The sequence below is a fragment of the Molothrus aeneus genome, chromosome Z, assembly GCF_037042795.1.
Source record: "Molothrus aeneus isolate 106 chromosome Z, BPBGC_Maene_1.0, whole genome shotgun sequence".
In the NCBI taxonomy this organism is placed as follows: domain Eukaryota; kingdom Metazoa; phylum Chordata; class Aves; order Passeriformes; family Icteridae; genus Molothrus; species Molothrus aeneus.
In genome coordinates, this window is record NC_089680.1 from 35,475,469 (window position 1) to 35,497,026 (window position 21,558).

The window sequence follows — 21,558 nt, forward strand, 5'->3', positions numbered from 1 at the left end:
AAGCCGCAGCAACATAATTCCATTTTCTCCTAGATTTTAGGCATGGGATTACCAAATTTAAGTAACATGTCTGGTTATGTGAAATATCTTAGTTGTTTTCCCGCTCTTGGTTCAAGAAGCCCTCAAAGTCCTAACTGTCTCTGCCAGCTTCCCAGATTTCTCTGATGCTCTGAGACATCTTAGAATATCATTATTCTGCACAGACATCAGAAGAGCAACCTCAAGATCAGTATCATTAAGAAGATACAAAAGTTCTGAACTGATACATGTAAAAGGCCCCAATTCTATATTTTGAGACACTCTTGCACTTTTACTTGCTGCCACCAGCATTATAAATCTCAGTTTTGCTGTGTATATAGAACAGAGCATTTGTAGGTTAAGTATTTGTAATTTAACGCTCATTTATAATTTAGATCAAAGGAATTGCTCACAATTTCAAGACAAACCCTATGTATTCCTGTTCTTCAGAATTTGGTCCCCTCTGACAGCATCAGCTGCACCAGAAACAAATAAATCAGGCTCATGGCAAACTGAGCACAGTGTCATTTCAGTAACCAGACAGTCTGAGATACAGAAAGTAACTTCTACATTTTATCCTTGTAATTATGACATCTCTTCTTGCAGCCAGCTCTGATCCACTGGCTCACTGCTCTCCTTAAGTCAAGCACACCGAATTGTTAAATTAGCACACAGTGTGAGTCTAGAGTGTGAGTCTCACACACAGTGAGTCTAGACTTTTTGTCCTGCTACAGAATGGTATCTTCAGTATCAACTGCCTGAAAATGAATAAAAGACAAAACACAACTAAAAATAGCTGAGTATATAAATTTCCTAACCGCCTCTTCTCTGAGAAAAGGTGTGATATAGGTCATGTCATGTAGCAAACCCTATGGAGCTCAGTAAAGCTCCATGGAGAATTGAACAGTAGGAACTGCTGAGTCATGATGAGACAGCAAAATAAGTTCCCATCTCTCTGACCCCTGCCCCAAAGCTTATCTCTGTAACCATATAAGCCATCTTACCTAACCCTTACTATTGGTCAAGTCTGGATCCCCCTAAACCCTATATAAAAGGGGCCTGTTTTAGCCCATTCGACAGAAAAAGAGCTGTCGCTGGAACCTTCACGGCCTCCCCCGCAATAAACCATTGCTGTGGAACACCAAGGTGCTCGTTCTCCTCTCTCGACCATCTGCTGCATCCTCAGCCAAACGCTACCTACCTAGCAAGCTAAGAGCTGATCTTCAAAGAGAGGTGATAGCACTATAGAGCTGGCAATCACCGAGCTTGCTAAGGGGGTAGCCTGAGGCGAGGGCAACGAGCTAGCTGAGCTTTTGGGCACACTGTCTCCCTGAGGACTGAGCTCCTGGCCCATCTTGCACTGCTCGATAATAAGGCCAGAATAGACGCTTTATTAATGTCAAGGTAAGGTAACAAAAACATATCAAATTTAATATTCAAAGCTTTTTACAACCTTTTTTTTCTTCTGGGAATACAAAAATAAAGAAAACATTCTTACCACAGCTCTAAACCATCTTCCAGAAGATAGACATGTGGAGGCTGAGAAACATCTGTACTTAGTTGGATAACTGGAAGTAGAAAAGGGTAGAGATTTTTGCTGTCTGCTCCCAGTCCCTAAAAAAATAAGTAAGAAATGTAAAATATGTCAAAAGCCTTAAATCAAGCATTTCAAAAATAGCATGGAAAAGATCTACACTGCTGTTACATCCACATGTAAACATGCATTCAAGAAATCAAAGGTTGAACTTGGTTCCATTTCATATAACAATAAAATAGCCCAATATTCCTAAGCTTTTTCTCAACATGTCTTGAGAACTTTTTTTTTAAACAATCCAGTTACCAATAGTCTGCAAGAAGAAAATATAAAGAACATACATTCCTAAAAACATTCACTGGTCATTCTCTTTCTTGGAGAGGTCACAAGTTTAACAAATACCAGATGACTAAAAGCTGAACGTTTTATAGGTCAAGAAAAAATCTTTGGTTCTTATAATTTACAAAATCATGTGACATATTCTAATATTCAGGAGAAGGGTTTATTTTTATAGCTACCCAAAGATTCACAGGCCGATGACAGTGATTCAGTTTTTAAATGATCCATGAGACTTTTGAACAATAAAGAGTAAACTGGGAACAGCTGCCAATTACTGAAGAGCATTACAGAGTACTGTAATATTACTACTCAAGAGAGCTGCGGCTAGTGGAATGCTGAGCTTACATAATTCCTGTATTTTGATAATGGAAAAGTTCAAAATATTTGGTACTTTTAAGTTGCAGCTTCTTTGTGTATTTATCTACTTACTTAAACAAACATGCCTTAAAATAACAAGATTTTTCTACAAATCTGTCTCATCTTTTTGTGACTACCTATACCAAGAGATACACCTTTTGTAAAAAAACCCTCAGATTTTAGTCTCCACAGGGGACTAAAGAAGTATTTCCACAGTTTGTTTATGGTAAAAATCTATTTCCTCTTCCTTTAAAGTTACACCACTTTGGAAAGAACCTTTATTTCTCCTTTCATAATATTTGTTATTTCCCTTTTACTTTCTCTCCACTGTTAACCTCTGCAATACCATCCTTTAAAGTCATGCATTTCCACAAGTTCAAGACTGCATATTAAGTCTGTTCCTTTACAGACACTGCCATAGGAGCACTTCTCTTGGTCTCTGCTAGTCCTACTACATTTTCTTTGAGACACAGCAGGGGTTGGAGAAGGTAGTGTGGCATATAGTCTGTATTAAAGAAGTAGCCAATAGCACATATTCTGCAGGCAATATAACCACGTGCTGTTTTATCATCAAAAACCTGTAGGAAGTACTGACAATGTTTATGTGACTCAGATTCCTTACCTGGATGAGATGGATTAGGGTGGTTAGAATGGCACATCGTAGCATATTGTGCTCCTCACTCTGCTTCCATAGCAGTGGTAAATATTGAACCAAACATCCCACATATGGTCGTATCTGAAGTTCAGAACACAAATTGGTTTCTTAATACGTGAAACAAGACTAATAACTTATCCCAAGCATAGCTTCTGAAAAATATAGGAGCTGATTTTGTCTCAGAAAAAACACAGAGATCGCTTAAATCTTTTTATAACACTGTATTCTTTACTCTGTGGCTAAAGTAACTTCTGACTGCAGAGTAGTTTCAAACAAACATATTACGTATGGTGATATTTGTGCACAGCAAGCAAGCTTATGTAGTAAATACAACATAAAAAGTACATAAAGCCTGATACATAGAGGTATTTTCATATTAGTATAATGTTAACTTAGACAGGATTCCTAAACAGCATCCTTTAAAACCAGTAACAGTCCCAGTAAAAAAAAAAAAAAACCAAACCCAAAAAACACAAACAAACAACTGAATAACCTCTGGAGTCACTGAGCAGAAGTTTGACTGTGTAACTTTGAGGCATTTGTCCTAGCTTGTATTATTTTCTATTATGGTCTTCAATTCTAAAAAGGTTAATCTATTTGTCTTTAAAGTATTTAATTAGGAATTAACCTAAACATATTCAAGGGGTTCTTTCTCAACTTGTTTTTTATGCTCATTCTCAAAACTGCAGGGAAATCTGCTGTCATGTTGACTTTTTCTTCAAGGGACAATTATGAAAGCTTCATCCGGCTCCCAGACAGGATTACTTATAGAAAGACAAGATAAACTCAAAGACATGCATTATCTCTGTTCTTAATACAGTAACGCTGAAAAAAAAAAAATCCCAAACCAAACCCACCACAACAAAACCTGAGACAAAAGGAGCCAACTATTCACTGCTTAATTCTGCAAAACCATCTTCTAATTCTTCATGTAAAAGCTGAAGCACATAATTTAACACTAAAGTACTGAGAATTCATAATGTGAATTTGAAACCTGTTATGCAGTTAAGGAGATTGCTGTAGAGAAAACACTGACCCATATCAGTATCAACAAGAAATTAAAAATTTAACTGCACACTCCCTACGAGTGCAAAGCATTTTTCCCCAAAAATGCCTTTTTAAATATGTAAGATAGTTTAAAATATTTGCTTAGATATGAGACAATTAGAATAAATCACAAATAAAAGAATAAAATTGCAAGAAATGCCACAAAACTTAAAACTCCTTCAGTACTCTTAAAGCTGATTCAACACAAAAAATACATTACTTGGGGAAATTAAATTAACATTTTACACAAAAGATAAAAGAGAATTGAGAAGACGACCAAGTAATGCCAACAGTGCAGGCATCTCTGACAACAACAACCAGTCTATTAATTGATGACATTTTCCTTCCACAACAAGTCCTCCTCCATATTCTTAGGACAAAGCTAAAACTGAAACATATATTAAAAAATACCTGCATATTGACTCTTTCAATCACACAGGACAGAACATGAAGAACATGCATTTTGGTGTCACATTGTGTTACTTCCTGAAGTAGCTGAAAGAGCAGTGTAAACATGGACTCCAGGTACTAAAAGAAAAATAAAGAAAAATAAAGAACCACCAATAAAGAAAGATTAGACCATTAAAAATATAACTGGTCACATGAACTGGTAATTTTCCCATATGCTTAAAACTCTAAGACGTAAACTTTGAAAACACTTACAAAGTGTGCAAAATATTATTCTTTCACTTTCAAAAAAGCACACTACCCAATCCCTGACTAAGCAAGGTAATAAAATTCAGATCTACCCCTACATACTAGTTCAAACATGAACAGTTTGAATGTATACCATTTTCACATTTTGATAAGTGTAAATGTGATTTCACGGCTAAAACAGGCTGTCTCTCCAGAAGGAGCACGTTGTTAGAGTCAAACCAAAAGTAGTCTTCCAGCCTTTGGGCCAGTAAATAAAAGTTAAATATTGAACCAAAAAAGACATCTTAGAAAATTCCAGTGTTTACAGTCTAGAGGCACTCTCCATTTTGGTTTTGTTCTCAAGAGAGTTGAGATTAACATGGAAGTCAAAATAAAATGAGGAAACATATCTGCTAAATTTGAGTGACCAAAATAAAACTTTGGCATACTTCTCTCTTTCCACTTTTTACTAACTGACAACAGTAATGACTATGGTAAAGAACACAAACACAGGAGAACTAGAAAGTGGTGCCTTTTAAAGGCACTACTGTAACCACACACTTGTATTTAATATTTTTAAGAAGCAGCAGGTTGGAAAGTATTGTGTGAAACAAGCATGTAGAAGAGCCACAGAGTTGTGCAGATGTATTTCTTAGATACAATTTTAATATATTCTTATCATAAAGAAACTTACTATATGGCAACACTTGGTATATAAAGCACTAAACTTACTGCTATAAAGTTGTAATGGCATAATACTGAAATGTATCTACACATTAGCAACTTTAACAGCAACAGTATGAGTATATATTTGGGTCTGTGAAGACTGAACATACAATACAAACATGCACACACATCAATTATTAAACAACACTGTTCAAAATGAAATTGGAAAAAATATTTTCCTGCTTTTCTCTATGCATTTATCTACTCTTCAGAATATGTAAATGCTCTTACCGGTAAGAACTGGTCAGTTCTGAACTCAAAGTCATCTACAGGTAAACAAACATTAAGGAAAAATAATACAGACTGAAGACAGATACCAAGACTCAAATGAGCAAATATTTCATGGATACTCAAAAAATATAATGTGAAGAATTTCGTAGTAAGTTTAAAATTGATTGTTTTCCAGTAATTCAGAATTAAGAACTAATCAAACAGCTTTGCAAATAAGGATATTTAACTTCAGCGTCGTAGCTGTCTCAATACGGACCTGAAAGACAAAAGTCAAGAAGCATCATGCATACGTCCATTAAACATTTTGATTATCCAGAGTACCTGAGTACTCTGGATACAGAGTACATCTTGATTAAAACAGAGTACCTGACAATATCAAATCACTTTATGTTTTGGAAATTGAATCACTCTCTGTGTTCTATCATCCTCTAAGAAATGTAGTCAGTTCATTTTCATTCACTTTCATTTGAGTATCCTTTACATTTTATTTGTCATAGCGCAAGTGGTAGAAATTGAAAAAACTACTCAGGCAAAACCTTCAAGGACAAGAAGTAATTAAACAAGAAGATATCTACTTCGACTGTGATAAAAATTCTTGCAATAGAGGAGATATTTTACTTGGAATTATCTCTCAAGCTTCTTGGCTTCACCAAGAAGCACAGAATCTAATAAACTCAAGTTAGACTGTTCTTCCTGTAGATGCTTAGAAATGCCTTAGAAAGCATTAAATAAAAACAGCTGACACAAACACACTTTGCTCTGCTAAAGCTGTCTTTAGGAATCACAGAAATTATTATTATGACTGGCAATTGCTACTTTATATGTATTTACCAAACTAGCAAAGTTTATTTATTGGTTGTTGGGTTTTTTTGTGGGCTGGTAGCCCAGTTTGTTTAAAAACAAAAACAAAATAAACAGTAGCAAAACCAGCATCTCAACTTCATCTCACCTGCTGGTAAACCAAAGTTGTAGCTTAAAACTACAGATTTGTACTTAACAGTTTAGCAACCAAGGCCATTTATCATATCCTATTAGCAGGTATCTTTAAAGCTTAAATAACCATAGAATCACAGAATCATTATGGATGTAAAAAACCTTTAAGATCATCTAGCCCAACCACCAAACCAGCATCACCATCACTAAACCATGTCCCCAGCTACCATATCCACACATTGTTGAGCATTTCCATTTCCACTGACTCCGCCTGTTCCAATGCTTGACAACTCTTTCAGTGAAGAAATTTTTCCTTATGTCCAACCTGAACCTCACTTGGTGCAGCTCAAGGCAAATTCTTCTTGCCCTGTCACCAGTTGCCTGGGAGGAAGAGACCGACACACCTGGCCACAAGCTCCTTCTCAGGGAGTGATAAGGTCATCCCTGAGCCCCCTTGTCTCCAGGATAAACACCCCTAGCTCTCTCAAGCACTCTTTACAGCACTTGTGCTCCAGACCCTGCCCCAGCTCCATTGCCCTTCTCTGGACTCTCTCCAGCCCCTCAGTGCCTTTCCTGCAGTGAGGGCCCAGAGCTGGACCCAGCACTGGAGGTGTGGCCTCAGCAGGGCCCAGCACAGGGGGACAATCCCTGCCCTGGCCCTGCTGGCCACAGCATTGCTGATCCAGGCCAGGATGCCATTGGCCTTCTTGGCCACCTGGGCACAGCCTGGCTCATGTTCAGCTGCTCTCACCAGCACCCCCAGGTCCTTTCCAGCCACTCTGCCCCAGCCTGTGGAGCTGCCTGGGGTTGTTGTGACCAAGGGCAGGACCTGGCACTTGGCCTTGTTGAACCTCACACCATTGGCCTCAGCCATGATCCAGCCTGCCCAGAGGGCTCTGCAGAGCCTTCCTGCCCTCCAGCAGATCAGCACTCCCACCCAGCTTAGTGTGATCTGCAAACTCACTTCATCAATGCTGTATACTAAAGAGACTAGTCAAAGAATAACTCAGTTCTACCTACATTAGTTTATAAATCACTGTAAGACATTTCATAATTTTATTCCTATAAAACCAGATTGTTGCTCTTGGAATTAATTTTCCCACCAAAGTCATCACTTATTGAACATTCAGGTCTCATTTAATGTATTTGACATTACTGTTCAGTATCTCCACAATGAAACATCACCACATCTTCCCAATGGTTTACCCCTTGCAAGACACAACAGACTTTAAAGGCATGACGTCATGAAATTCTCTATCAAGTGTACACAAAGTGAGATATTTCTGTTTCATCTGTGATTACAACAAACGTGTAGTCCAAAAGATTAGCTATTTATGCTTACCACTAAGTCACGGTCTTGAAGCAAGTTACGAATTGCTTCATATAAAACAGGTCTCAAGTCTGATTTGAATTTTACAGAAATCCACTGTCCAATCAGCCATATTACTCGTCGGCGTATTGGTTTATACCTTTAAAAGTAGGAGGAAAAAATTGCACTTGTTAACTCATTGCACTAATTGTTATAGAGTACTTTGATGAAAAAGAAATCCAAGAATCATGATGAAAATGTTATTGTCCAAAACAATTAAAAGACTTAGTTGTTCAATATCAACTTCAGTGCAAAAACTGAACTTTCCGTTAAAATTCTTCAAAAAAAGGCTCAGGAAAAACCAGCTTACTCTGAAAAAGATAATTTTCATCCTAAATGACTGAATCTTGAATGTCTCCCTAGGGATGCAGTTCATTCTACATGCAGCACAACAATTAAAAAAATAAAAATAAATGTTACATTTATTACTGCAGTCATGGTATCTACTGCTTTCACTACAGTTCCCAGCAATTCCCTTGATATTCTGTTTATGCTCAAAAATTTTAAGTCAGATACAATTTAAAAATGCAAACTTAAGGACTGCACTACAGCAACTGTCAGAGTAGTTCACTGCATCAGTCTAAAACTATTGTAAGAACAGACATTACCTAATCTTGCACTATTTCCACAACAAGGGCACAAATCAAACAGCTTTAGAGTTGATGGGAAGAACAAACCAGAACAATGATTGAGAGAAGCATTTCACAGAGCTAATATTTTTCTCCACTGATCAAATAACTTATAATTATATATTTAACTTACAGATGTATAAAGTTAAGAAAGACGAACCATATTTAGAGAATTTTAAATAATATATGGTTATCATAAATGTGTTTTTCACTTGAAGAATTACTCTCTTGTAAGCCATCAAGAAGACATTTAAACTGAAGTTATTGAGGTTTCTCTACCTTTAGTAAGTGTGTTTCATTAAACATTCCCATAACTATAACACTATAAACAAAAAACATCTTCAGAGAACATGAAAGTTGTGGAAATGGCATATATAAAGTAATTCATTAGACTGGAACACATATCTAATGTGGAATAACAGTCCAGTGTTGCTTTATGTTTACTGAGTGGCAGTGAAGCAAAAATAACACATACTGAAGCATGACTTACACAAAACATTGCCTTATTAATGCACCCTTCGTTTTGTTCAAGAAGCTATGATGATTTTTTACTCTTTATGAACTTTTTTTACTCTTAGAAGGCCCATATCTGACACAATTTTGTAAACATCAGAGTATTTAAAAAACTAAGTGATTTTATTGAGATTTTTATATATATGTATTTTTTTATATATAGACCACTATCACATAAAGAAAAGTTTTAAATTACATGATCTAAGTACATAACAGTGTGCTGACAGCAAAGATTTTCAGGTCTGGTCGTATGTACTATATGTTCAATACATATATCCTACCTCTGCATCTCTATATTATTTCTCTCTCTCTACATGGTAGACAAAATACAGCATGTTTTTGAGATTTTTTTGGGGTAGGTGCGTGTTTGGGTTTTGTCTGGGTTGAGTTTTGTTTGGGTTTTTTTGGAGGTTTTTTGTGGGTTTGTTTTTTAATACTGAAGTTTCTCATAGGTGCTCATTTTTTCTACATTCACTATTTCTGGGAAAAGCTTAGCTTTTTTTCAGAAGATTAGCTTTTACAAAAAGAGCACACAGTGACCGAGTGTAGGTCCACCACTAAGCCTGGTGGACCTAAAGCTCACATAGGAAAACTGATCATATTCCAAAATAAGGCCATCTCTCCTGCATTAGTCATAGGACAGTACCTTTAAGCAGTCTGGACTGCATCAGGTTGTCCAAGTCAAAAGTACTTTACTTTCTCTCTCAGGAGGAAATGTTGCTTTACAAGTGAGTAATTGCAACAAAAAAATGTATTCAGTAACATACTTTCATGTAATGGAAAAGTTTCTCATTAATCAGAACAAAGCATCATTGCAAGTGCTAAGTCTGGCAGTGCACTATTTCTAAAAATCTTTTAGAACTTTTTTTTTTAATTCCATATTTCTTCTATTACTGTGGTCATGGTTGATGGGCTTACTATCAAGAGGTAATGAAACATTCAGAGAAAACAAAACATTGCAAACTCCACGCTCACTGACACATAGGTTTGTGTTTCCAAACATCAACCAGTTCTGAACAAGCACACAAGTAACCATGGGACATTCTGTGGGACAGCAGAGGATGCCTTCAAACCCACTCTATCTGAACTGCATATGTATTCCCCAAGCTGCTGTTGAAGCAGTACTCCATTGAAACCACAAATATTGCCTTCCCTTATTGCCATGGTGGTCTCCTATGATGAAGGCAGTAAAAGCAGTTAAAGTAAACAGGGTTTCAAAATTCCAGACAACTTCTACTGCAAGCTTTTGTCCCTACAGGAACTTACTTCATCCAGGGATATCACCAATGCCAACCAAATTGTTAAATCAGGTGTCTTCCTGACTGTAATACAACTGCATCAACAACACAAAACTTGTCAGTTTTACTTATGCTAGATGGGTGAATAGCATAAAAATGCCATAGCCAGCACGGGCTTCTAAGATCATGGCAGCTTTTTTTGGGGACTGCTGCTGGAGGAGAACAACAGCAAATGAACAATCTTACACAAGATCTCCCATTTTTTCCTGCTCTTCTGACATTTAGCCTAATAATTACAGTACTTGGCAACTTGAAAATAGTAAGTAAATCTTAGTAAAAAAAACAGTCTAATGAGAAGAAGAATAAAAGCATCAGGAGACAGCAAGTAAACAACTGTGGCAATCATTCTTTGACACTAACATAAAGTTATACGTCCAAAAATAAGTAAATAATTTTTTCAAAGTTTACTGTAGCAGAAAAAAGCAGTTTAAGTTCCACTCTATAAGAAACTGAACTCTCTTTGTAAATAGAGCATTTAGAAACAAAAGAGCTGACTAGCAACCCATTAGGGAAAATCATTTACAATTTATAACAGCTCCTAAGGGTATAAGAAAACAAATTAGTTTATGTTTCACATAAAAATTGCCACTGGTAAGATGATTTGCAAATGTAGAAGAAAAACATAGTAACAGTCTTCAAAGGACATTCGGGTCACTGCTGATGATTGTGTTGAGAAAAATAGGACATATTTATTTAGAGTCAATGGCTGATTTGAACTTGTCTGATAAGGATTAGCATGCACAATAGCGGTCACTGTCCTTCCCCTGGGGAGTGAGCTTCAGGGGAAGGGAGGAACAGTGTCTTCCAGATAGTTACAAAGAGCGACAGCTCAGTCTGTACTGAGATGCCAAAAACGATCTTTCAAAATACCCCATGATATCCACTGAACAACAGGAGGTACTCCTGTGAAGGCCATTCAAGTGAGGGTGACCTTGGTGAGAAGGAAACGCCAGATGGATTGTATAAAACTCTTCATGCAGAAGAAGGTGCAATCATCCACACTTTACAACACAACCCAAACCATTATTTCCCCTCTTTATTGCAGCAAAATTAACTGATCAGAATTACAGAGGGCTTGTATTTAAACTTAAAGAGAAGAACAAAATCACTATCTTGGCTAAACTACCATGTTACAGGGATGATTTCCACAGACTTCAGCTGAATTCTGCTGCCTAGAGGTCTCCGGAGGCCTAAATATCATTTTTTAAACAAGCAAAGGTGGTTATCCTGAGAAGGTTTAGTCAACTCTAATGTATGCAAGAAGACAGACAATGAACTTCTACAGAACCCTGAAATATTCACCACACAGTAATTTGAATAAGAACTGTCAAGAACACTGTCACTTCTGTGACTGCTATCAGTTATCTGTAAGCATTTCATACCTCTCCTCATTTAGTGGAGAGTATTTCAAGTTGAGTATTTTGCAGCTTGGCAATTTTTAGGCATTATATCTTATCAGACTTGTATCAATCATTTATATTTAAATGATGAAGGCATAACAAATCAAAGTGTTTACCTGTCATGAGAAACCTGTAGTTCTGCTAATAGTTGATTTTTAAACCATTGATCAAAATCCACACTATCAAATAGTTCATAAGCAGCCAGTCCAACAGCATTATACACTGGGGAAAAACGATAGTTATGCTTATTGTTTACTTCAATGTTAACTTTTTAATATTGAATAATCAGATTAATATTCAAACCACATTTTCATAACCTGAATATAATAAAAAAAACAAAACTAAAGCATATTTTTCCAAAGAAAGTTTTATCAGATCATGATGAAAGGAAATCTGATGCAAATTATTAGTAAAAGAAAGACACTACAGAAGAAAGGTTAGATTCTCAAAAAAAAATAGAAGTCAAAAGAACAATAAGGATCTTATTCTATCATCCAGGACAGTTCCATAAGAAACAATTATTTTCATTTGCCATAAAATGTCCTCACTTGTAAAATGGACAGAGTATCTCCATTTTCTTCAGAAAATACTGAAGGTCGTTTACTTGGCACAGCAGAAAGAACAGGACAGTAAAGGAGATTGCTTGTTTCAGAAAAAAGCCAAAAAGCAGTGTATTTTACATAAACATTTTCAAAAGTGAAGACCAACATCAATGAAAGGAGAGTTAGGATTTAGGTCCCACTTTCCAAATGATTTAAAAAAAAATCTTGCAAATTCTTCTTCAATTTTTAAGAAGAAAAACACATACACAAAACTGGCTTTGTTACTTCAAAGATAAAGTAAAACTTAATTTACCAGCATCTTTAATCAGTATAGCATTGGTATTTTCCACGTTGGTAGATCCTACAAGCCAAAGTTAAAATAAATTAAAAAGTGTCACTAAAACAAGGAAAGTAAGCAACTTTGCACTTAAATTATTTAAGAAAGGAAGACATGCATTAGAACTGCTTTCGCTGCTTTTATTCAAATTACAAGTTCAGTCATTTCAGTTTTGGTACTTTGTTCAGTGACTATATCAAAATCAAATTTCTGCTTTCACACCCTATTTTTGACCTACTTCTTTGGAGACAAACATTTTTAATAACAACATACACATAAGTCAGAGGCAAGTATTTTAAATTAAAAGACTCAAAATCTGCAAATTGCAGACAACTGTCAACCACGTAGTACTACATCCAAAAGGGTCCTACACCTGATTTTTTATATATGTGTGCCTAAAAACAAATATTTTCTGAAGCCAGGCCAAAACCTACACACAAAGTACTTTATGAACAGATTTCGTGAAGTCAGAAACCACTCTCAGAAAATGATTATTTATTTTATTTTAACAAAATGTAAAGATCATTTCTGATAAGCTCAAATACAAAATACTGTAACTCAACTAAGACAGCTGGGGCAAACAAACTGAGCTGAACTGACAGGGGAAAAAAAAGCCACTCCCACTTATAATCTTTCCAGGTCATTTTAAAACTTTGTTTGGGGGCAAAGAATCATAAGGTAAAACAAAGAAAATATTAATCACTCCTCAACATATGAATAACTCAAGTCTTCATACAAAAAAATCCCTAAATTTTTAAAGCAGATTCCTCAGATTTGGAAAGTTATCTAGACTCTACAAAATGACAGCATAACTTAAACTTTTTCTTTTAAAATTTTTTCTCCCTCCAAGATTTTGGCAGAGACACAGCATGAACTGCCTTGCAACATTTGAATGGGAAGTTCCCAACTATAAACAACCCAAAGAATTCATTAAGCTTGTGAGTAGATCACTCCTAAGAAAGCCTGAAACCTCATAAAATTAGAAATGCCATAACATTTGTCAAATATCTAGAATAGTTACAATTAAAACCAAAGTCCCTTTAGGACTTCCTCCTCCTAGATACACAATGCATTTTGTTATGGTAGGTTTAGAAATAACTTTGGAATATTAACATGTACTTTCAAAAATACAGAGAGAATGCACTATATAAAATTAGATGTTACAAGGTAAAATTGTTTAATAGTTGACAAGAGTATGTTATGAATGTAAACAATTCTACATTTTATACTTCCCTTATTTTTTTCAATAACTTACCTTGTAGACTGTGAACCATTTCCAAAAGAACTGGAGTAAGAGTCTGATTATATTCATGAAAAATATCAATAAAAAGGACTTCCATGCATGGCTGAAAAATTAAAAGATCTGGTTAGACTCCATCAAAATAAAGGCAAGTGAAATACATTTTATGCTAAAATTTTAAGTGCTGAATACCTTGCACTGAAAGTCACAATTTAGAATACAACAGCAGCAAAATTAATATTGTAAGAAATATCAATTTCTTTCTCCTATACTTTGTGCTTAACTCCAGCAAGAGTTTGATGGCTGTATCTGTATCAACCAGCTCTGTGGCAGAAGAACAGTCAATCTGTGGAGTGAAACAGCTGGTGCTGTGCCGCCAGTGACCACACTGCAGGTATGTCAAAGGCTGTTGGTGTATTGGCTTAGTGGCTCTAGGCCAGGGACTTGGTCTGAACACCATTTTACAACCAGAACATACTATGTGCACCACGCTAGGTTTTTTAGTTTTAAGATAAAAGTAATCCAGCAAATAAGTTTTGAGATCTCTCTGCAAAGCAAACCACAGCAGTTACAACTGGGAGACACACTACAACAGCATATTTCTGATCGGAACACTAAATTAACTAATAATTAATTATAGAATATAATTAGCTAATAAAGATGCACCTGGAACTTCCTTCAGTCATCATGTCTACTAACAAAGTCATAAGTGATTACATTAATTGTCAGTTTAAAAAAGAGACAACTTCTGCTGGCTTTAACCAGATGCTACATAATTCAAATGGTGAAGCAAATTCCTTTTCCCTCCCTCCTAAAATATGAAGTGCATAGATTCCCATGTATTTCATCAAGTTTGAATACTGAAAAAAGAACAAAGTTAAATTTTACTAAATCTGAAGAAGCAAAAGGATTTTTTCCAAATATTATCTGTCTTGGTTACAAAACTATCGAGAATTGCATTCAGGAATGTTTAATGGGTTTCTTTCAAACTGAACACTTACTCTGAGACTGTACTTCCAAGAATCTCCTCCAGTCTCTTCTACAGCTATTATTCCACAAAGACAAGAAAAAAAGCATTATTTCAACTATGGTTCAAATAAAGTCTAGTGTTAAGTTAAGAGGGTATCACAGACTATCAAGAAATCTTTTATTACAAAAAGAATTTCTAGAACGAATATTTGTCCAAGAAAACAGCAGGAAATAATATGGCCAATATTGCAGTAGGCAATTTGTAGAGACAATGTGGATATGAAGCACTTAGGCAAATATCTAATTACACTACTACCAACTATACAGCATGTTTCTTACTGAAGCTTTCTGGATCCTCTTCCCACATAGTCAATTCTTCCTTTGTCAGCAGGAAATAGTGAGTGACTAATCTCCTACATATTTCCATTAGTGTTGGGTATGTGAAAAAAGCAGTCTTTATCTTATGTGCTTCAAGAGTTTCAGGGCTGCTGTCTGAAATAAAACATGAAGATTTCAGATTACAATTAAGTGGCTTAATGATCAAAGACTAGTCCAGTAAAATTAGAAAAATCAATCAAAAAATTCTTGTCCTCTGAGAAAAACAGAAAAACTGAAAAACCTTACTTTCATGGCAGACTTTAACTAACTTTCAGCTGGTAAGAGAGGTTTTTAAGCAAGTAATTGATTCTGACATATACCAGTATGTATATACAAACTTTTCTCAAATTCATAGAGAATGCTAATTGTTATCTAGTCACTGCCATAATGTGAAAAGTTGAGGTTTTTTTTTTTTATTTCACACATACAGCAATGTATGAAGTTTCAAAATGAAACAGTCCTACAAAGCAAAACATATTAACTCCTTTATATACAATTGTATCTCCAATCCACTGTATTTCATTGTACTGGTATTAGTTAATTACAGAAAATACACCATTTTATCAAACGTATCTCATGGTAAAGATGCAACAAACAAGATGATGATAATAAACAAAACTCTATACCTCCGCCCTTTTTAAAATTTGTTCAATGGAAACTAGAACAATCAAAAAAGAAAAGGTATTTGTGCTCCTTCTGCATTTAAAATTCCTTTGGAATGTCATTATCTAAGTACACTAATACTTTAAAAGTTAAAGTAACAATTCTCAATATAGAGGTAGAACCATATATATTTAAATAATTATTAAAACATTAATAAAGAAGTAACTGTTGAGAATAGCTAGCAAAATAATTCTCAAGACATAAAAAATTATTTTAGTAGTGAAGTACCTTCAATATTTTTGGATGGTTTGTATGCATAATTTTTTACAATCATCTTAATGAGATTCATGCATTGCACAATAAACTGCTCAAATACAACTCCTTCACCAGCTTCCGTGAAAACGTAGCTTACAGAGAACTCCAGTGATCTCTGAATCAAAGCAGTGAATGAGCAAGGATGTTGATCCAGGAAGTCCAAAAGCTTAAAAAAAGGAATTAGAAACAGAAAAATCAAAACACTTTTAGTTAAGTCTTATTAAATGCTTTAGTAACCTAGTATCAAAAACAGGTGCCAATTTATATAAAACTATAGAAAACTGAACATGGACAGGATTTTAGGAAGAGATCAGTATCAACTGTTAATGAAGCATTATTTAATGGCAAAATTCTTGATTTTGGTTCGAAATGACTTTTTTTTTAAGTATAAGGAAGAATAACAATTTTCAAATGGACCAGCTTACTAGTAGTAAATAAAATGTATCAGCCATACTTAAAACAGTGAGTATTTCAGCAGATAATTCATCCCTATTGGAATCAGTGTAAGCAAAAGCAGTATGAGGGCTATATAGCTCCTCCCCTAAGAGAACCAATGCAGTACAAGCACTCGCTTCCACAACTTAGCTTTTCCAATTAGTGATCTAAAATACACTGGTGGATTCCTTTAGTCTCCTTTAGTACTGCAAAAATGCTTAAACCTCTATTCTTGCATGTGAATTTCCACAGGTGGTAGATTAATCAAATTTACTTTCTTTTCAGGTCTGTGAAAAAAGATTCCCATTTGCTATCTAAGTACTATGACAAGGACCAAAAATAATGTGTCAGAGCATTTTCAGCTCAATTTTGGTGAAGCTGATAGGTGCTTTTTACTTCTGATAACTAGGCTGAATATTTAAAATACACCCATGGCCTCTAGATAGAATCTGAAAACAACGGGAACTCTGTAGGTTTTGTAACTTTAAAAAAAATAACAAAACCAAAAAAACAAGACCAAGTATCTATGTTAACATTACCTTCAATATAATATGCATTTAACATTTGCACAGAATCAGCTGACAAGTCCAAGTGTATTAGACAATACAAGCCTCAGAGGGCAAGAGTATGTTGGTCATATTCTTTTGATTAGTATGGCCAGTAATTCCACAGAAATAACAAAGCCATAGAAACAGTGATCTAACTACCTATAAAAGGCATGATGAAAAGCCTATCTCTTCTTTATTCCTTAATACCAGGACCATTGTTTAACCAATGCTTCCCAAACTCTTCCTTAAACAAATCCTAGCTAAACAATTTATTTATGAAATGCACTTAATTTTGTTTGAGCTAAGAAAATGTACTCTTCACTGCTGCAGCTTATAACAGCATGAGTAAATAGACACCCCTTTCTTCAAAAATACATCTCCTAACAAAGAAGTCTCAAGTTACAGTACCTTCCACTTATTTGAATGGTCTGAAACAGATTCACTTTAAGGCACCTAAGTGTCTGGATGGGGACTGCTCCTCCAGAAATATAAGCAATACAATAACTGAAAGGAGATTTTACTTACCACTTTAGTGAACAGAATTATGGTCTTTTCTAGACGATCTCTGCATATGCTTTCTGCTCTTATACTTCTACCTGGTAAATCAGACATTTGACCACTATCATTTTTTAGACTTTAATTTTCTTTCCGGATAGCTAGGTTTTAAATAATTAACACTGGAGAAGAACTTATTTTTACTGTAGTTAAGACATTAAGTTAAGCCTGAAAAAAGTTCTAGGGCAAAATAAATTCCAAATCAAATTCAAGGTAATGACTAGGAATAGAAAATATTAAACTGTTTCTCTCAACTGTACTGAAATTCACTGCAGTTGATCAGGCTATAAAAATTAAGACATCATTACAGAAAATTCAATTATAAAAGGCAGTTAAAATAATGCAAGCAAATGCTAGTACAGACAAAAAATAATTATGCATTGAAAATATAAAGATGTCCTTTTAATAAAACCGCATACTGTTGTGCTTTTCTAGAAACTCCACCTTGAAGAATAATTTATTATGGGCATTAGAAAACATTCTGAATTAGGAAAAAAAAACAGACAACTTTTATTAAAAGAAAGAAAAACCAGAAAGGGTCATATTGAAAGCATACAGGCAGAAACACAATATAACAAAAGCAAACACTAATCCTATAAGGTAGTTGTACCTGCTTTTGCAAAACAATCTACTGATTAGAAATGTAGAAATGGGAAGGTTCAGCTCAGTTTTTGTCTTAGGACACAGAAACCCTTAAGTCCTCATATTCTAGGGGACTACAATAAACACCAAACCTCAGTATGGGATGGCCTTCAATCCCTTCTATTCAAACTCTGCACCTCGTCAAAAATGAAATAAGAGCCAGAAGGAGCCTGACTGTAGTATAGCCAAAGTGACAATTGGAGGCAGTTTCCATCTCTTCTAAAAATGAGGCTCAAAGCCCCAGTCAGACCTCTTACCGAAGTACAGGCTCCTGAACCCAGGAACTTCACCAAAAATATCAAAATGACATATAACTTACTTCAAAAAAAAATTCCTCTTCAGTTTAGACATCTATTCTTTTAAAAAGTGTTGTTGAAATATTACACCAAATAGAATTTTGATGCGATTTTAGCCCATTGATACAAAAAGACACTTTGACTGAATTCTTAATAGTTTCAGCAGCATTTAAAAAAATAGTGTCAACTTCTACAAAAATACCTTGCACCTAAATGATTATTGATGATGCACTAGCCTGTATATTTTCACCCAGCTTCTAACATTTAACAATGAACACAAAGAAAAATGGTCAGATACTTACTACACTCCAGAAACTGTTTCAACCGTTCAAATACGGCATGTAGAAAACCCTGAAAAACAAACGTGTCTTTAAAGGTGAACCTTATTCTGCACCATATTATGAGAACAAAATTATGTCAGACTAAAGTTAGTTCATTTGTGTTACCAGCTCAGACATGACCACATAACTTTGAACTGAACTCTTTGATTACTTTAAACAATTTCTTCAAGAAATTAACAATTAGCTAGCAAGCAGACAGCACAGATGATCCAAACTGACCTTATCAGTACCACTTAAAGGCATTGCAACTCTAGTAGAAGGAAGGATAGGTAACTAGAGACATGTCCTTTAAAATATGCTTATCAAGTTGTACCCTGTTCTCAACTTCCTAGTGTAGGCCGTAGGTTGCAGGTACTCAATTCCTCCACAGGCAGCACTGGTGGTTAAGGAAGGTGCTTGGGTCTCTTTATCTCACCCTACCCTCTCCACTGGCTGCAGACTACAGGCTTTTATCTCTCTCAAATGTGATAGGACAAGCATGGCATCAAAGTCATCACTTAACGAAATGGTTTTAACTGGGGGGAGGAGAGCGCATGTAAGAGATCTTTCAGTAAGCAACAGGTGTGACCACCATGTGGTGTGTAACTTGGAAAGGATGTCTTTTCTTTTTTTAAACATGATGCCATTAGAATCCATCTAGGATTTGAGAGCCCTTGGCTGATGGGAGGACAACTTTGAGAGAATGTTGCTTGATCTTCCTTTGCATAATGCGTGCCTTTCAATGATTTCCAGACATAGCTCCAATAACACCTGAAATCATCACGAAAGTTTTCTAATCTAGAACTAGAAACACACTTACCATCACCTCTGCATTCCAATGAGGTTCTACAAAGCCATGGACCGTTAGTTTCCGAAGCACTAGGAAAAAAAATTACTTGTGTAGCTATTTATTAGCTCTTGCTTCAACAGATTTCAGAACACAATAAAAATTCCACTTGCTGTGCCTTTCTTTCAACTCAATGCTTTAAAAAATACACATAATTTTTGGTTGTGGATGCCTCACCCATATCTAACATCCACCTTGTTGAAATTACTTTAAAATATACCTTGTGTGAAATAAGGAAGAGAACTTTTAACAATTACTCCCTCAGGAAGAATTGTGCCAAAACACTTAAGTATTAAACTCCTGAAAGATCCTGCAGTAGTAGGAAAAGGACCAAGTGCAGTCAGGTAGGGCACATAAGCCACTGGTAAATTCTCTCAGGTTTATCACTGCCTGTAACCCAGCAAAAGCTGGACGCTGCCTTCGGAAACAATTCAGGACATGTATTATTTACATTGCAAGAATTGTATAGAATAAAATCCCAATTGTTAAAAGCAGCAAAGTAGTCAGGATATGCATTTATTCCACTCATAAGCCCTTGAGCACAAGGGCTAAGACAAACTAACTGCTAAGGCTAGCTTTTTAGTGGACACAGGGTGAACTTAATGGAATGAAACTTGTAGCTCAGCTTCCTCAATTAAGTGCTAAAGACATGCAAGCCTAAATTACAACACACGTAAGAAAACATCCTCTTATGCCACCCACCTTCCAACCTCCTACACTTCTTAAAACATGCACAGTGGAGTGCACAGTTTCTCACATACTGAGAAACAAAACCACTCTCTCTCCCCCTTCTGCATGAGCAGTAGTCCTCCTGCCTTGTTAACAGTACAGGTAAAACAAACCAAAAATACAGTTATTCCTAATGGGAATGGCTTTGTTAGAGAATGGGAACTATTTACCAAAGAACTTCTATACATTCCCTGTGAAGAAAGTTATTTGATTCCTTACACTTAATGACTTAACATCATTCTATATTATTACCTTTCAATGACAACAAGGTCCTTTCTAGGGAATTTGCAGCTGCAGCTTCATCTCCTGTACAAATCTGTTGTAGGAATGTATCTGTATGGTGATTCCACAAGGAACACGCAAAGCTATAAATACTTGATGTAAGCTGCAAAAGGAATATGAAGAATGTATTTTGTTTCCTGAATTTTGCTATGCCATAATAAATCTCCAAATTTTAAAGGCTGGTTTAGACTATTAAAATATTTAATCCAGCTTCTTGTATGTATCGTGGAACACAATGTTTAATTTGTAATGAGTCATACTAACCTTAAGACATTTTCCAGAAAAATACCTTGTCTTGATTTGAAGATATTACGATAGACTCATCGGTGTCCCTGACTACTTGGGTCTATGACTCTCACCTTAAAGAAAACTATTTAGGGCTCTTTTCTTACCTGATTTTCAGTAAATACAGCTGCTGGTGCATAATATGGTATGATGCTTCAAAAAATTATCAGCTTTCCTCATCACCTCTTCTCCCACAAAGACAAGGACAAGCTGTCCATCTTACAGTTAAATGAATGTCTGAATCATCTTACTCTGGGACACACTTAGCAGTTACAGGTGCAATATAGTATTGAACAATGCCTACTCCAAAACTAAATTGACTTTATCAATAGCTGCAAATACTCATTTTTTTTAAAACACAGAATGACAAATAGATTCTAATCAGGTAGAACTGAACAAATCTCTAACTTAATTCACATTACAGTTCACACACAGTGCTTAACTGATAAAGATTTCTGAATTACAAACAGAAGATGAAGATTTTTTCACTCAGTTATGGTAGCAATGGATGGCTTCATAATTACATAAACCTGCATTTAGTCTGTTACAC

General features: G+C 35.5%; 1 protein-coding gene across 1 annotated transcript in view; it reads right to left on the reverse strand.

The window, feature by feature from the left end:
• Positions 1-21,558, reverse strand: part of IPO11 (importin 11) — an 80,374-nt gene that overhangs the window by 38,954 nt on the left and 19,862 nt on the right. The window contains exons 8-23 of the mRNA XM_066569509.1: positions 20,694-20,826; positions 19,686-19,744; positions 18,848-18,896; positions 17,578-17,648; positions 16,043-16,235; positions 15,113-15,265; positions 14,806-14,849; positions 13,820-13,910; positions 12,541-12,588; positions 11,802-11,907; positions 7,819-7,945; positions 5,766-5,799; positions 5,544-5,584; positions 4,362-4,478; positions 2,871-2,984; positions 1,517-1,632 (exon numbers count right to left, since the gene is read on the reverse strand). Of these exons, the coding sequence (XP_066425606.1) occupies positions 1,517-1,632; positions 2,871-2,984; positions 4,362-4,478; positions 5,544-5,584; positions 5,766-5,799; positions 7,819-7,945; positions 11,802-11,907; positions 12,541-12,588; positions 13,820-13,910; positions 14,806-14,849; positions 15,113-15,265; positions 16,043-16,235; positions 17,578-17,648; positions 18,848-18,896; positions 19,686-19,744; positions 20,694-20,826 (1,496 nt within the window). The remainder of the gene's footprint in view (positions 1-1,516; positions 1,633-2,870; positions 2,985-4,361; positions 4,479-5,543; positions 5,585-5,765; positions 5,800-7,818; positions 7,946-11,801; positions 11,908-12,540; positions 12,589-13,819; positions 13,911-14,805; positions 14,850-15,112; positions 15,266-16,042; positions 16,236-17,577; positions 17,649-18,847; positions 18,897-19,685; positions 19,745-20,693; positions 20,827-21,558) is intronic.